Source organism: Thermobia domestica, chromosome 11 (assembly GCF_964235325.1).
Source record: "Thermobia domestica chromosome 11, izTheDome1.hap1.1, whole genome shotgun sequence".
Lineage (NCBI taxonomy): Eukaryota > Metazoa > Arthropoda > Insecta > Zygentoma > Lepismatidae > Thermobia > Thermobia domestica.
In genome coordinates this window covers 76,417,509-76,435,181 of record NC_137464.1, presented here as the reverse complement: position 1 = coordinate 76,435,181, position 17,673 = coordinate 76,417,509, and the positions used below count along the sequence as shown (strand labels likewise).

Here is a 17,673-nt window from a genome sequence, read left to right as displayed (position 1 = left end):
AATAATACATTGAATATGTTTGTGAGCTGCTTTATGATTCTTTGTAACTATTATTGTGCTAAACACACATTAAAAAAAAAACTTTAAATTTGATTTCGTTATTTTGAAAGATTCAAGCTAGTATTGGTGCCAAAAATCTAGTGTTTGTTATGTATTGAATTCTCATTGTTAGCTCCAGATAACCTATAAACTTAATTAAGTGCTTAAGAATTCTCAAAAACATTCAGATCAATTGATGTACTTTTTTATGCACTACGTAAATTAGACAATGTATCGTAAAAATTTCATTTCTCCTATTGATGTCCAGTCGCATAGAATATTTCACTGTTCTTTCTAGTGAAGAAGTAAGGTTCATTTTTAGAAGGACATTTAAAATCGTTTAATTTGGATGACTTGAAGATCATCGATTTGTTGCCCACAGGTTCCAGCATATTATCCCACAAGTGTTTTGTAACTGCAAATAAAAAAGTGTATTACTATCAGTTCAAGTAACTTCAAACTGACAAGTTACTATAATTAATAAATGAACTATAGCTATATATCGGGTGTTCTAATGGCACCCATAGACTATAGAGCACTATTCTACAAGTCAAAATAACGCGAAAAATATACCTAATTATATACCTTTCGGGTCTTCGTCTGGAGACGCGAATTGCACTATGTGACAAAGTCGCAGATAAAGAATCACTGAAATCTCCCAATCCATCAAATAGTTACATAAATGCTTTCTATATGGATGTTAAAGTCAATATTCCTTGACACTAGCGCCCCCTTTCAACATAACAATAGATGCAACTGGTTTATGGATTTGTAGATGCTAATGGTCCGAAGTTAATATGAGAAGTTGCCAAATAATGAAACTTTGATTCCCTATAGTGGCTGTAGGAGGCCCTTAAGAGTTTACCATTATCTAGGATTTTCGCTTTATTTCGAAACGAAGAATAGGGTTCTGTTATCTGTGGGGACTATTTTTAGAATACCCGATATACATCAGGTAGTCTAAAAACTATTGAGCATTTGCGTACAACATGACATTCAACAGCTGGTCAGGTCTAACGCCTTATTACGACTAACAGTTGAAGCTAATAGTTAATCAAAACGTTTTGGAATCCTTATAATCGAATATAAAACATTGTGCCGTGAAGGTGTGTGATCTCTCCGCAAAAGTGCGTTCCATTTTACAAGTTCATTTCGTTAAAGACTAAAATGTTGCACATGCCAGTGAATAAATTTGTACGTGTGCGAGAAAGATGCGTTATCAAAAAGTAAGTCGAAAATGGTTCAGTCGCTTTCGTTCTGGAGATTTCGATACCTAAAATGCTCCTCGCAATGGGCGATCAATGACAGAAGTTGATGATATTCTGGCAAAAGTCGAGCAAGACTATCATGTAAGGAATCGTAAAATCGCCAGTGATATAAACATTCATCACTAAACACTGTTAACTACTTGGAGAAGACAGTCTACAAAAAGAAGCTCGACATTTGAGTGCAACATGGTCTCACTCAAAAATATTTACTTGATCAAATTTTTATCTATGAATCTACTGAAACGTAAGGAACTCGAACTATTTCTGAAGCGATTGATCACAAGTGATAAAAAGCGGGTAAATTACGATTATGTGTAAGGTCGTGGTCGAGGCGAGAAGAAGCAAGGTCCATCCTGACGTCAAGAAAGATTATACTGTGTGTTTGGTGGGATTGGTAGGGTATTTTGTGTCGCGAGCTGCTGCTGCCAGGCAGAACGATAGACTCAGACCTGTGCTGACAACAATTAAGGCAAGTTCACGTATCAATTTAAAAGAAATGACCAAACTGTTCAACTGAAAGGATGTCGTATACCACGCTGACAACACCAGATCGCTTACATATTTAACGACCTGTCCGAAATTATGAAAACTTGATTGCGAAGTTTTAACACATTCACCATATAACCCGGACCTCGCACCGTCTCTGCAGATAACATTGAATGGTGTAAAGGTAGTTTCAAAAGACACCTGTGAAAACCCCCCTTTTTTTTAACCAGAAACGAAAGAAGTTCTCATTCGACAGGATTATCATATTGCCATAAAAATGACAGAAAGTCATAGAAGTAATTATACTGTATATATATATATATAGATAGATAGATTGATAGATAGATAGATAGATAGATAGATAGATAGATAGATAGATAGATAGATAGATAGATAGATAGATAGATGATTTCATAATATTATTTTCAAATTACAATAAATGTATTCTATTTGTGATCTTCAAAGACACTATACTTTTTAGACAACCTGTATATTTATCCCTTATTTTTTAAATGGTTAATTTTAAATTTATTTTTAACGTAAATAAAACAGATCTCAAACATAAATCTAAATATCTTATTTGATGTTTATTTACTAATATTTCATACAAAGCAGCTTCTTTCATACTAATAAACTGAAATGAACTCTGTTAATCAATATCATAAGTTGAACGTTTTTGTGACAGAAATCTAAGTTTGTAAAATCCTACAAAGTTATACAAGCATACATTCCAATAATAAGAAAGTAACGTTTAAGAATGAAAATCTAGTCATTTACTATATCACTTTCATATGCTGTGATTATTTACTCATCCTTTTATTGTTACATCGCATCTTAATCAATCATGGTTATCTTCTATTTTACTTTTACCTTGTATCTATATAACTTATAGCATGTAAAAGTTGAGCACCGTGTCATTAACATACGTGGTCTTGACCCTCCCAAACAACATCTGTACCACCATCTCTTGTCGAGCTCACTCAAAATTGGAAGTCTGGTAAACCAATTTCCAAAATTATTCTCTAAAATGTTTCTGTGCTATAAAATTATTTAATAATGTGCAGATAAACTCGTATTTAATTTATTTACACTAAAATTTTCTAACTTTTAAACATTATGCTTCGTGGAATTTAGTGCACACAGCGCTATAACTTTGCACTTGGGTGACGTAATGTGCTTCACGATTTGGTTGCCATATGACTGAAATTTGATAGGCAAGGAAGTGAACTCCTCAGCGTTACCACTAGGAACTACATGATTCCTAAAAATATACAATGTATTCTGTTGACCAAGAGATGTATGGGAGGATTCCTCTTTCCTTCGTTAAAAAAAGAAGTCAAAAATTAAATGAACTAAAGAATGTTTCTCATTCAGTATTATTTAACGTTGTGTTTGTTGATTGTGGATATAAAACTGAATCTTTGTGTTTTGTAAAACTGATTTAAAATTTCGTGTATATCTATTCGTATATATGTAAATGTATGGGATTGTGTGGAGATATTTGTATGAATAGTTCCTTAATTGTTTATGCCGGCATGTTCAGATATGTGATGCATCCACTTTTATTTTATTTTAATAATTGACTTACTTTGGTTAATTAAAACTATGACTACGAAAGATAAAATGTTTTGATTATAATAAAATGATAATGATAATGTTACATAATAATTGTAAAAAAAAATAGCTTCATTCATATTATTTGCGATATCATATTTATAGTTATGGAGTACTTTTCCATAAGACAAACTTCGAAAGGGGAACTGAACACACGATATTTACTACTGACAAGTTTGAATAATTGCGGTTGGCAACACATCTTGTTCATGCGTAGTATTCAACGATCTCCTCTCTTTTTCGTCAGAATCAAGCGGAAAGTAACGGTTTCAAAGTGCAAAGTTAGTTTGCGCTATGTCTACGTACTCGTCCAAGTTCAGAGACATGTTTATCCATAGGCTCTCTGCAAGTCAGCGATGAAAAGTTTAGTGTGTTTATGTCATGTTCTTTTCTTCCTTAGACTAGGTTAGATTAAGTTAGATTAGGTTAGGGTTAGGTTAACGTTTCATTTCAAGTGCAATTTTGTAATATGTGTGTAATATGTGTGCTTAGTGTATAATTCCAGCTAATTGATAATATAGAGACCGTTTTGGTTTTCCAATTGCACAATTAATAAACGAGCACATTTGGGTGCATTTGAAGAATGCTTAAATGGTAGTAGCGCTGACAATACTGGAGAGAGGGTAAAGTCAGTACGATTGTCCATAGATGTTTTATGACCTAGTAAAATTGAACAAAATGGGTACAAAAGTGTATATCTCCATATTTTACCTAGGTATTATGAAATGTTAAAACAGAAATTTTGCCATGTTGATTAAAATTTATCTAAGTTGAAATCTAATGTTAAAATTTTGTTTAATAGACTTTAAAATTTATGAAAGTCAAGAATGAAACACAATTTATGCTAGAAACTCAGGTATCTTGTAAGCTGGAATGTAGTACAGCTTTTAGTAAATCAAATAAAACAGGTAGACTTTCAGAATCTATTATATTTTGATAAACAGAGCTTTTAACGTTTTAGATGCATAATATTATAATATAAGAAATTGGACACATAATTTTATTCTTCGTTGCTGAATTTTTATTGGGGACTTAAACCAAAAACTTGCTTTCCTAGAATTTTGCTTGCTCCAAATACCAGTTTATATTTGGATGTGGAATTCTCACCAATGCTGTCATAATCTCGCTAGTCACGTACGGATCACGTCAATGTACTCTCTTCGTTTGATGTAACGTAGGATGAACGTATAATTACAGGAAATGTAGTGTTTGTGGGAACATAGTGTTCATAAAGGTGCATTTATGATATTAAAACAAATGAAATCATCACAGTGAAAACTGAAACAAAATTAATAATATGTTGTGGAACTATATTTCCGATCACCCCACCTTTGTTCCGCAGCAGGAGTAAGTGGACAAGCAGTCGCCCTTTTAGCCGGAAGTCAACGAAACGAAAATAGCCCTTGTTTTGGATAAAGCAATGAAAAAGTTCCAAAGCAAAACCATGTATGTTAGTGAACGGAACTCTCAAGACTAAAGTTACGTCAATAAAATAAGTTCAATATTTTAGAACATCATTTCGTGTATGCCGCATCGTGCTTCAGAAACTTCTCGGCGTCATATAACGTGCACGTTTGTACTTTCTTTATGGAGATTTCTTCTATTTTAAAATATGGATCATGATAAAATCCGTAGAATAAAATGAACGTATAATTTTTAGTGAAAAAATTATAGTAAATATCAATTTAATATCTTCAATGATAATGCGTATGAGTATTTGTGAGTGTTTGTAAAAGTGTGTTCAATATAAACCATATTAGCGTACGTAAGCGCCAAGAATTTTGTATGAAGTTCTTTGCTCATTTTTAAATTTAACTTCAAAATCATACTTTTATCGCCACGTCTATGCCCTAATTGCGTACTTTTCCGTGTTATAGTATCCCAAGGCTACATGAAGACATGGCCTAGAATCGAACCGGATAATTATTAGTATTAGTTTATATACGGTTCCCCCTTCCTTCTTTTTGCTGTAGGTTATAAGTAACTTGTAACATAAACTAATTCGTAATTAACAACGGTCAAATTTTATTGTCCTCTACTGAATTCCGGATGATAATATAAATAATGCTTCTGTATTCGGGTTCGAAGAAAATGAAATCTTTAAGTTTTACGTCCCACGGTTATGCCGGTTAGGCTAAACGAGACGTTGATGATGAAAAATGAGTGAAATGGTGGAATGAAGAAAGTGGGAGAAGAGAACTCCGAGGAAACCCACGCACACGGTGTTTGTCCAGTGTATTCGGGTTCGACTCTCAGGATATATAGTGATTGAATCTATACCATCATAAATTGGTGCCTGAACGGGGATATATGGGATTCAGTACAGATTCTTATAAACTGGCACTCGAACAGGAACATATGTAAATCTAAGCAAATATGTTATATAATTGTCTATACCCGATGTGGGATGCGCAGAATTGAATTTGTACTCTTATGAATTGGCGGTTCCCTCACAGGACGTATGGGATTCAATCCAGACACCTATAACATTTTATGTGGTTTCGTATAATGTTTGGATACTTTGTAAATATAGTGCAGCAGAATGTTCTTTTTACAAATCCGTATAATCATATTTAGGTACAACCTAGTTTTCGAACTAAAGCTTAGTGCAACCAAGAACAAAAATAAACCGAATTACATCAAAATTCATTGCAGATGGGAGTTCTTCTTTTGCTTATTTTTGTTTTCATTGCATAATCATAGTCTACATTTCACTTCTCCGAAATTTATAGTTTTTTATTTATATTATATATTTATATTAGTAATATAATGTACAGAGTGAGCACAAAGTTGCGTTTCCCAAAGCAAATATTTCTTCAAGTATTAGAGAAATAAACTCTTCTGTATATAGTTGCTTTCAATTGAAATAAATCTATAAATTAAATTATTGAATTATTCAAGAACAGCAACCTAGGTGCATGATAACTCAGTGCTTACTTATTGCATGTCCTTTCTGACTGAAATGAATGCAATCGTGGGTTATAAAAGAAACATCTAGTTGCTTTAAAATTCTATCTTCACCAAGAACTTTCAAGAACGGCTGGATGACCACAGTGAAATCATCTCTTTTATCATACCTTCCGCTATTGATCTGAAAAGAAAAAAGTTAATAACAGAATGTCAAAAATCAGAAAGGTGGCTTTAAATCTAGTCCTAACCTATGAGAAAAAATGTCCATTCACTAGCCTTCTATATAAGGTTATACGAATGCCGTATATACTGTTCTTCGTAATTAGTAGTCAGTCTCTTTATTGGTGCTCACAATTGTTGAATACTAATACGTTTATTTATATATTTATATAAAAATGTATGTGTACTTATCTCTATTAGTAGTTGGCATTTATAAAACTTAATTATTTGCTTTGTTCTCACTTCAGAAAGTCCATAAGAAGTACGAATTTAAAATTTCTATACTATATCAACAGCCAAATACGAAATATATAGATCTTATGAAATTGTACAAGTCTTCGTTTCGTTTTGTATAACATCCATAATTATTTTCCACACTTTTATGTTTCGCTCAATACAACTCTGGAAAATTCATGTCATGCTTGCTCTTTACAGCTTAGTTTTTATACTTACACTAACCTTATAATAAGAACTAACGTTTCCTCAGATTGAGTTTTAACAGATAGGTGTATTCAGTGACGATTTCAGGAGATGGGTGGCGGGAAACCCCTTCCCCCGGACCTTATATTCTGTCGTGTTCAATGTAGATTTTCCAGTACTTTTGTAATACTACCCCAGTGTATTGAAATTCCCCCTTGAGGAAATCACGGGTGTATTATCATGGGAAATGTTCAAAATCAGAACGTTCACTCTGATACCTTCGTTCCACAGCAAAATATTGCTCCACAATCTCGAAAGTAACTACTTTCGATGACTCGCTTGAACTCTCTTGAGCCGTTACTAATACCATTATCGTTAATTGTCTGGGGTTGTTGTCATGAGTTTTCCTTAGTAAAAACAACCAACAATAGTAACTGTTAATCAAATGCAATTTGCGTGTATGTTTGGTCTTTCTCTGAAACTTACCTCGTGCACGGGGAACGGCAGAGTCAAAATATGCGTAGAAGACGACGTAGAACATAATATACTGAATTGTTATAAAATAAGAACTTCAGTGTTTGGTATACTTTGGCCATAATTTGATTCATTTACGATAGTTCATGATTGGGTTGTGTGAAATATTACGAAAATTAGTTGTGTTCCTAAGACAGCACGTAAACTAGAAGTAACTAATAGCATATTAGGTAAGTTCGTTCTTAAACTAAAGCGAAATGTAGTAAGTGAAACCTCTGAATAACATATATCGATGGAAAATGATAATTTGATCGTAAATGAGAAGTGTCCCTTAAAGAGAGGTTACTTAAACTAGATAATTTTCAGCTCATATGGTAATTGCATGCAGTATGCAATAAATACATTAATTATAAAATTGATTATGGAGTACTTTCTGAAGACTGTACTCAATGTTCGAATTACTGGGGTGCGAAAAATTCTCCTCTGTAAGGAAACAAAAATAACCGTGGGAAGAAATTTCTAAAACGTTGGGAAGGGAAGAAGACTATCCATGTCCATATCTGAGGGTATACGTAAAAGGGAAATTTCTCTCCCATAATAATGCATATATTTTTCCGGGACAAAACGTTTGCCCCTATTATCGAAGTGTCCACTATTGGCAGATATTATTTAAGAGAAATGCCACTGTATTGAACTTCGGTGTTTCTGTACATTATCATGTCATACTCACATGAAGGTCAACAATGTTACATTAAAAAGAAATATTTCTGTTACTATTAACCCACTAAGACAGGCAATGATAAACGTAGCTTTCATTATCTCTTATATCCAGCGTAAAATTTATCTATGAGAAGGAGAGATTTTTTAAAAGCAAGACTTGGAAGACTCTTGCAAGCAAGACCAAGAAAAACATTCGGTGTACAAGATCAAGATAAAGACTGTGTGTGCAAAGTCAAGACCAAGAGTCCCAGTGTAAAATCTAGACCAAGACTGTATTATTGTATTCTAGATCATGACGTATCTGTGAAATATCTTTCTCCTCCTGCCCTGAAATCTGGAAGAGCCCTACGTTAATCTAACAACTTCCGGATCAAGCGAATGGCAGTAGAATACACCATACAGCGAACATATAGTGTCAGCTGGAGAACACATACGTACCCACGCCTGTAGGGAATAGATTGCCTTCTGGAGAGTGTAGAGTTACGGACAGCTGTACGTAAAGCAGGTCACTATAGGTACAACAAAAATGTTGAAGAGACTCGAAGTGCTAGAGGTTCGCGCTCTACCACGGAACTATCGCGGCTCACAAGAAAAGTAAAGAAGCAAGTAGCTATAGATTATCATGTTATATGTCTAGAGATAGGTTAAAATTGTCTAAAGGAACGTTGTACTGGAAAATGTATGTCATGTTTATGTTATTTGTCACAGAACAGTGTACGAGAAACACATACTCAAAACCCGGTAAACACCAAATTGCAATCTTGGTCAAGAGCAACCTCACAATCACAGCTTGGAGTGGCGTATATTGCGTTTTGGTAACAGCTGAAAGGAGTGGAGGCGGAGGCAACTGTTTACAGATTACTGCCAAGGATACTGGATCTTGAAGTTACATAATATACGGCTGTTCTCTACGTTTTTCCTGCCCAATCACGCTTGGCGTTCCCTGTCAATCTGTCCAGATATTGCACTTTTTATGTTACAATGCTATGAATGTATTCTCTGTTTAGATACTCTTTTCATACATCCACTAGTTCCAATCAGAACTAAGCTTTCTTTTTAGTGTGCAATTTTCAAATGTGTTTCTCGATGTAAAAGCATCAGAACTATGCCTTATCAACAATCATGCAGTGACTACTCTAACCACACTGTTTTCGAGGCATGTATCTGTTATCATCACAATAATTCTACCGAGCTTCGAGATCTTTTTTAATTTACAAGCTTAATATTTCTTAATAAGAATTCCACTTACGGTGTTACATATACCAGTCGATTTTTCTCCACTCATACTACAACCACTCACTCACGAAAGGAAGGTCCGATGGTACTTTCTTTACATCTAGAATTCTAGGAAATTTAGCTTCGATGCTTTCAAACATAGAATGAAACAAAATTATTAGAAAGGACGTCTCAATTCCGTGTGTATTCTACCCATCTCATCAGCGAGTATTCTATGTTACTCAAGTTAGTTAATTAGATTTGAGTTTAGAGTTCCATTCAGTAGCAAGGCTTTATTAGACGAAGACCTTAAGCTTAACATGGAATACAAACCACATGAGTCCCGCCAGAAGTCGAACCCAAGTCTCCCACTCCAAAGGCTCATACGCTGTACACCTAGCCATCAAGGATGTCCTGTTTCACTTAAGACAAAGTTTAACTATGACTACTGTCTATGTTCATGGATTTTAAAACACATGACACTTTTTTATAGATAGAAGTTATTTTATCAACTTTTATAAACTCTCACCAATTCTTCTTCCATTTCTTGATATGCTTTAGTCACTCGCCGAACATCTTCCAAAGACACACCCAGACATTTACATACGATTGGAGTTACAATGGAACAAGTGAGGGATGATTTTGAAAAGTACACCCCAATCCCAATATCTGGAAAGAAAATATTTGCTTATTATTATTTATACGTTAATACTGTTAATATCAAATTTCCTGCATTTTGTTTGCTATTGACGTATATGTTGTTAATATCAAACAAAAGACAGGAAAGACGATTTATGCAAAGAATAAGATATTAAGTTATACAAAGTTAAAATTAGTTAATTGAAACTAGGAATATTAATGTCTGAGCCAAAATAACGGAGTTTAAATGCGTTAGGAGATCTGCAGTTAATAATCGCAAAAAAAAAAAAAACATTTGAATATCATTTCTGATCCAAGACGACAAAAGTCAATAACCTCATATATAAGAATGTATGGCAAAGACAATGGTAAAAATTCACTCTGTACTTTGGTTACTTACTGGATGTTAGACGATCGTCGATAAGGGGTTCACAAAGTGTGTCCTGAGTTCATGTTCAGTTAACACCACAAAAGCACAAAATTAGTGATACCGTATTGAGACATTTCTCTGCAAGTTCTTAGAGAAAAAAGTCGAAGAACTTTGGACATTTTTGATCAGCTGATTAGTTAAATAAACTTGTGTATGGAAACATTGACTCTGTAGGTCAATGTCAGGGTTCTGATATTCGTTTGTTCGAAGTGATTGAAACGCCATCTGTCTTGTGTAATCTACCCGTAGCTATTACGTTTCAATTAGAATGAAACGTGAGGTAAGCCGGAGTAGGAGCATATAATTATGTTCGTCAAATTGAAAATTCGTACAATGTAATTTCGGTATGGTTTTTGGCTTAAAGTGCTCCTAGACGTAAGGTAGACGGAAGTATAGTGTAAGATTTTGTAAAGTGAAGGGGATATATTACTCGGCGAGAATTTGTAAGTACTAAATTTTAATCTATTATTTTTCTCTCTTTTTGGCCAACTACTGCAAGTTTTTGGTGAGTGTTATGTCTTTGGTCACTAGATTAATCATATGTTGTTAAATATTTGGGGAATTATATTCACTTTAAGAGTAAATTTGATATGAGAAATCTTCAAAAAAGAATAATCTGTAAGTTCCATTTAGAATATTGAAAAGTAGAATGCTAATATTGAATAACTTCCGGACTGCCAGTCAAAAATGAGAAAGGGTTAAATTTAGTTTGAATAATGTTGTTTGTGTCAGCACCTTTATTTTGTTACTGTTAAATTTATATTCATGTTGAATTATTTATATTATAACTTGTTCATGTTGAAGGAGATTTATAATTTATATGGAAAACGATTACTTGCCCAAATTGTTCCGCATTAAGGGAAAGATAACTGACCCTTTCATAGGTAGTGGTTTACTTGGTTTCAAAGTTGCCGCTACAGTATTCACTATAGTCTTGAGTGCAGTCTTAACAAAAGGGAAAGAGGCTGACGTTCTAAAGCAGGTTCTTCCCTGGGAACGGATAAGTTAGCGAGACAAGGCTTCGAATCCCTCTACATCTCGAACAGGTTGTCGTATCTTTTGTTAGTTCGTAGCTTAAAGACCTGTCTTTGAACTAGCGTGGAGAAGACTGACAGCTGAACATCCCACCTTCATAGCAAAGTTCTTGAGAGGCCTGAGGTATGGCAGTTAAAGAAAATGGTGATAGCTTGCATATCTTGCTTCGTGACACACAACGGTAAGATTACTTCCGAAAATTGCAGGGTATCATACTAGGATTTAAACATGCCTTGTATATTCAGCTTTCTAAAAGTACTGGAGACTTGAGGAATTCTTTCGAACTTCATTCTAAAAGAAGGGAACATCTCAACCTACACTTCCTCACGGGAGAAAACTGGTAATATCTTAAGTAGCCAACGTAGGTGGGAAGCGACTAACTCTCGGGATAAGGAATCAACCTCTAAAAGCTGCCAAAGGCCTCCTCAGAGGCGGATGAGCGGATATAAGTCAGGGCATCTTCTTGTCCTCAGGATGGAAAGCTGTTCAAAAGGCTGAGAACCACAAAGTGGCCAACGGGATCAAGATGTGGAAAGGAAACGGGAATAATACCACATTATTTTTCCCAGGAGGGAAATAAATACAATGATGGTTCTTCCTGAGGTAAAACATTCCGGAGGTAAAATAGTTTCCAGTTCGGGTCTTTGAGTGCAGATTACTCCGGAAAGAATCATCAAAGGGGGAAATAATAATAAATTTAATTTCAGTATAGCAATCTGGAAGCATAGCAATCTGTACGAATTTGACAACACGCAGACAAACTTGAAAATTTAAAAGTGGAAATGGATGAATGTAAAGTGAATATAGTGGTTTTGAGTAAAATGTGATAGTCAGAAAAAGGCGAGAAAGTGTCAGGAAATCACACTTTATTTAGGTGCAGCAGCGTAATTTTAGATTTTACTTCGGAGGGCAAAATCCTAGATTCAGTAAATTTTCAAGTTTTCCATTGGTATATTATTATCTTATGGACTAAGATCTATACAAATGCCAAACTCAGAGGGACAACAGCCTCCTCTGAAGCCCAGAATGACGCCCCTGTTTGGTGGCATTAAGGCCAAAAATGGTGTTGCAATTGTAATGAGGAACGAGATAGCAAAAAAGCGTCACCAAAGTGTAATGCTGCAGTGACCGTTTGATGTTTGTAAAGCTAAGTGCAAAAGCAGTGGATATTGTGACAATAGGTCTACAAGTGTATATGCCAACAACCGATCATGATGACAGTGAGGTATTAGTAATAGTCTATATGACGAGATTATTGACAAGGGGGTAGAAGTAAGGTCAATGCCACAGTAATAGGGACTTCAACAGCGTAGTGGGAGAATGAGTTGTGAGTAAGGTAGTGTTACCATTTAGACGAGGCCAGATGTTTATCTACTTTTGTAGCAACATGATATGGTTATGACAAATACGTGGTTTAAAAAAACGAAAAACAATTTGTACACCTCGAAATGTCCAGGAAATAAACAACGTTATCAAATTGATTACATTTATGGAAAGCAACGTTTGAGGAATAGTGTAAGAGACGTGAAGATACTAACAGAAGCGGACATTGATTCGGAAATGAAATGAAATCTTTAACGTCCCACGGTTATGCCGGTTAGGCTAAAGGAGACGGTGATAATGAGAAATGAGTGAAATGAAGAAAGTGGGAGGAAACGGGAGAACCCCGAGAAAACCCAAGAGCACGGTGTTTGTCCACCACAAAGTCCACACGGCGCGAGCTGGTATCGAACCAGGGATCCCAAGCACCGGAAGTGAAAGCTCTAACACTGAGCCACCGCGCCCTCCAGGACATTAATTCGGATCAAAATTTCTTAGTGGTGGAAGTGCAACTCTGGTTAAAGTCAATCAAGAAAAATGGGAGGAGAAACCGAAAATGGAACTTAGAGCGACTAAGAAGTATGGATAGTGATATGAAAGAAGAGATTGAAGGAAAATTTTGTGCAATACGCGATATGAAAGATAGTGTAGAAAATTGGTGGGGAAAAGTTAAACAAATTCTACTAGACACATTCCACAATATCGGCAGGATAGAAAGAGCACCGAGAAATCCTTGAGAAACTGAAGCGATACTTAAGAAGATGGGAAAACGCCCAAAAGCGAAGATCACAGACATCAAACCGAAGCGAAGACCGAATACAGAAGGCTGAATAATGAATTGAGAAGAGAGAATGACAAGGCCACGGAACAGGTATGAGAAAAAATAATGAAACTTCAATGACACGACAGATATGATGTAATGCGTCAGAAAACACAAGAATTAGGAGGAAAAACAAACTAAAATGCAGGTTTGGAATCGAAGATCAACAAAGTCATGCAGTTAGTGACCATCAAATAATCCTTAGAATATGGGAGGAATACATAAAGAAGCTGTATGACGAGAACAACCGCCCAAAAGAAACTTCATTGATCTCAAGTATAACCTTTTCATGTTATTGGTCTTAGAAAGAAATACTACACCATTTGTTAAACACGTTTTGGGTAGAGCAATTTCAGGTGTATCGATATCATGCTGGACTTCCAACTAGAAAATCTCGGTTCAATTCCACACCAGGTAACATATTTTTGCGCATAAAATAATGGCTACACGGAAGGTGAATGATCAATGCTCTTTGTTCAAAGTTCTCCATCTAGAGATAAGATGCAAGAATCGCGAGAAAGAGAGAGTGGAAATAGGTCTTATTGAAATATTATCAGGAACGTTCATCCATATCCATATCAGGAACATTGATCCATATAAGATCATGTGAATAAGTCCCGAACATTTTGGAATCAGGTAATTTGGTCTGATTAGACGAAAATCAGTCTGGTTCGGATGGAGCGCATCGAGTGTGGTGAAAGTCTAGTACCGCCAATGAAAATTGTAATACACTTTCTACTGTGAAACATGGAGGTGGGTCCGTTACAATAGGAGCTTGTGCATCCACCAATGGAACTGGAAACCTACAATTCATTGATAGCAGAATGGACAAATAGGTATATAAGGACATATTGAAACAAAATGTGAAGCAAAGTGTTGTGAAAATGGAATTGGGGAACAAATTCATATTCCAGCTAGGTAAATGATGATAGCTTAGTAAGCACACGGCTAAAATTAACAAAGAATATCTCATTTGCAATATACCAAAGCAAATCAAAACTCCTCCTCAATCAGCGGACCTGAACCCTGAACTACAGACCTTTTGAGTGCAATTTAAAAGAAAAAGAAAAAAGAATGAAGATCCATACATACAAGGTGACTTCAAAACAGTATCTGAACTGGGTTATTCAAGCTGAATGGTGGAGATCAGCCCACAATTACGTCAAAACCTTGTAAATTCCATGTAACAACAGCGTAAAGCTGTCATAAAGGCTAAGAGCTAGTCAACTAAATACTAAATCCAGTGGACATGTTTTCCAAAAAGAAAGAAAAAAGTATTTTGTTCTATATATACTAGTGTATGAACAGGATTGTTGCATGGGAAAATGCATTTTTTTAAATATATTAAAAAAGGAATTTCTGTATATTTTTCACTGTGCTGGGTTTAAGATACTTTACCACTTGGCGCTCCGTGTCTTGTTTAGGTTCGAATAAATATCTATTTCTGAAAAAACATCAAAGTGTATGAACAAGTCTGTTATATCCTGTATGAATAAAACTAGTTGTAGGAAGAAATAACTTAATAGGAATCTGTTAGAGTGTATTTATGTAGCTTAATATTGTGGTCTCAATATGGTCCTTGTGATTGTTTTCACAGGACATTTTTGAGAAGAGAGAGAAATTGTGTGAATCACATTGTTTTGGTATTCGGGATATGAATGGTATGTGGCTCGGATCTTGGAAACTTAAGAGAACGGATAGTTTAGTATAATACTTGTAATAATCAGTTTGATGTTTTATAGCTGTTTGTAGGCCTATTAGGCATTCTTAATATGTAAGCGTCTATTTGTCATCTTGTCAATTCCAAGGGATGCATCTCACTCTCAGTTCCGGGAGCACTTCTCTCTCTCTCTCTTTCTCTCTTTCTCTCTCTCTGTGCATATATATGCAGAGAACAGAAGAGAGAGAAACTTTCAAACTAAGGGTGGTTTTCGTCTCAGAGGGTGATGATCAGCGAAAGTGCATAAAAAAATTGCGGCATGATTGTCTCTGTAATAGGCACATTTGTAAAGAAATTTACCTGTTGTAGAGACTCACATGTGCGAAATTCGGGAAAATTTCGTTTTTCCGATAACCGCCTTCTGATACATTCCCCTGATTAGATATACCTTCTTCCACGTTTTCTTTGTTTCATTTCTCTAATAAATGCCAGTAGAATTTTTACCCCGTTTTCACTTAACATATTAAACGGGTAATAACGGGTAATACGCTCTCTTTTACCACCTCTCATGTGCTCTATGCATTATTAACAAAAATAAGAAAAATAATCTTTGCGGCGGATTCGAACTGACGTTGTTTGGATTTGTAATCTAACGTCTTAACCACTACACTAAGATCGTTGTTTAGTAAGCATTTAGTTGTTGGTGTATTTGTTTTACTTTTTTTTCCTTTTTTCCTCCGTTTACCAACTGTTTCTGGCTTTCTCTTTCGGTGCCTCCTTTATTTACACCATGCACTATTCATATTCACAGCTTGTGCCCCTCTTCAATGTGTTATTCAGATTAGGCTTTTCTCCTTACCCTTCACTGCACTTTTGATTGATTTAATTATCATATTCTCCACGGTTAGAGCGCAGGAATGCCAGACTCAAAAGAAGATTTGCATTTACTTCCTTGACAGACTGTACCTTGTGCACAATACCAGACACGTAATCATTTTTGAAAGTGATTGTGCTCTTAGTAATGGCCGTTTTTCAAAACACCTATTTTGCGCGATATTTCGTACCGGGGGGTAAGGATTATCGCGCACAAGGATAGATGAGATCGAACGCTACAGTGATACTACAGAACTAACCTGGTATATTTAAAAAATATAAAACATGTTTTTTTCTAGAAACATAACACAACTGACAGCGAACATTTGTATGCTACTGTACGATGCATTACTTAATATCGGTACTATGAAGAAATAATTATAAAATATGCTACCAAAATACCAAACAACATTCAAATAGACAGGTAGTTAACATAAAACCGCATTGCCAAAATTTGATTCAATCCATATTCGAATATTGAAATAACGTATTTTTGTGAGTAATAAAAGTTATTCCAGCTTTATAATGTACAGTAAAATGGAAGGAAAAAGATGGATAGTATAATGCAAATTAGAGAAACAAAATTTTCTTTCATTTTTATATTCTTCAAGGCTGAGTTTAAAAATTGAAGCCTTTTTCTGATTCTTACACTGTCTTGTCCAAATTTTACATTCAACCTTGTGCATAGGTGGATTGGGATAAGATGACGGGGGGCACTCAGGTCAATCGCATTAAATGAAAAAGGAGGAGAATCATTAATTTAGCGCATTTTATCACTTTAAACAGCAGTCCAAAGTTTTCAATAGTTTATACTCATCGATTCGAGGAAAGGAGCTATTGGTCAGTTTTTAATTAATACATAACTAATAGATAACTTCTATGAGACGTGGATAAATTATAGTACCCGACAAATGTTTTAATGATATAGCAAAAAAAACAGTAGCGTTATTTCACGTTTTGTTTTTTGGGGCCTGGAAGATTCTTCATAGATATGGGTAGTTTCATGTTTTTCTTTTTAGTATATTAATATACAGTTGATATTTATATACTGATCCCTGGTCACCCTAAAATGACATCGCTGTTGAGAAAACACAATTTATATTTAAGTTAGGTATAACTGAACTTTTTTATTCAATTAGCACCCCATTTCACTAGTGAAGCTACATGAGACGTAGATGCACAATTTAAAATGGGATCCGAACCACCATAATGTGTTAATATCTTAATACTCTTTCAGCGGAAAATAATCCTGAAACCCTGTGCAAGCGCTTACAGCTAGACGTGTTGTATTTCCTCGGAAAGCAAATATTCCCGGATCTTCTTTGATCCTGAGAAAAAGACATTACCTAATTTTCGTTTTTTTTAAAAAAAATCCATTTTCCGGACCATTTTTTAACCTGAAAAAGAAGAAATTTACCCATTTTCCTTTTAAAAAACTCTTAGACAAATTGTTTAGTCCGAAAAAGATAACATATCCCCATTTTCCTTTAGAAAACTCCCAGATACACTTTTGCCCGAGAAAGATTTTACC

The 17,673-nt window shown here is 35.0% G+C and overlaps 1 protein-coding gene across 1 annotated transcript in view; it reads right to left on the bottom strand.

Annotated features, from left to right (window-relative positions):
* Positions 1–293: 293 nt before the first annotated feature.
* The window catches only part of LOC145665176 (phospholipase B1, membrane-associated-like), a 61,729-nt gene continuing 44,349 nt past the window's right edge, over positions 294–17,673 (bottom strand). The window contains exons 5-7 of the mRNA XM_081732461.1: positions 9,895–10,034; positions 6,345–6,498; positions 294–454 (exon numbers count right to left, since the gene is read on the bottom strand). Coding sequence (XP_081588587.1) covers positions 294–454; positions 6,345–6,498; positions 9,895–10,034 — 455 coding nt within the window. The remainder of the gene's footprint in view (positions 455–6,344; positions 6,499–9,894; positions 10,035–17,673) is intronic.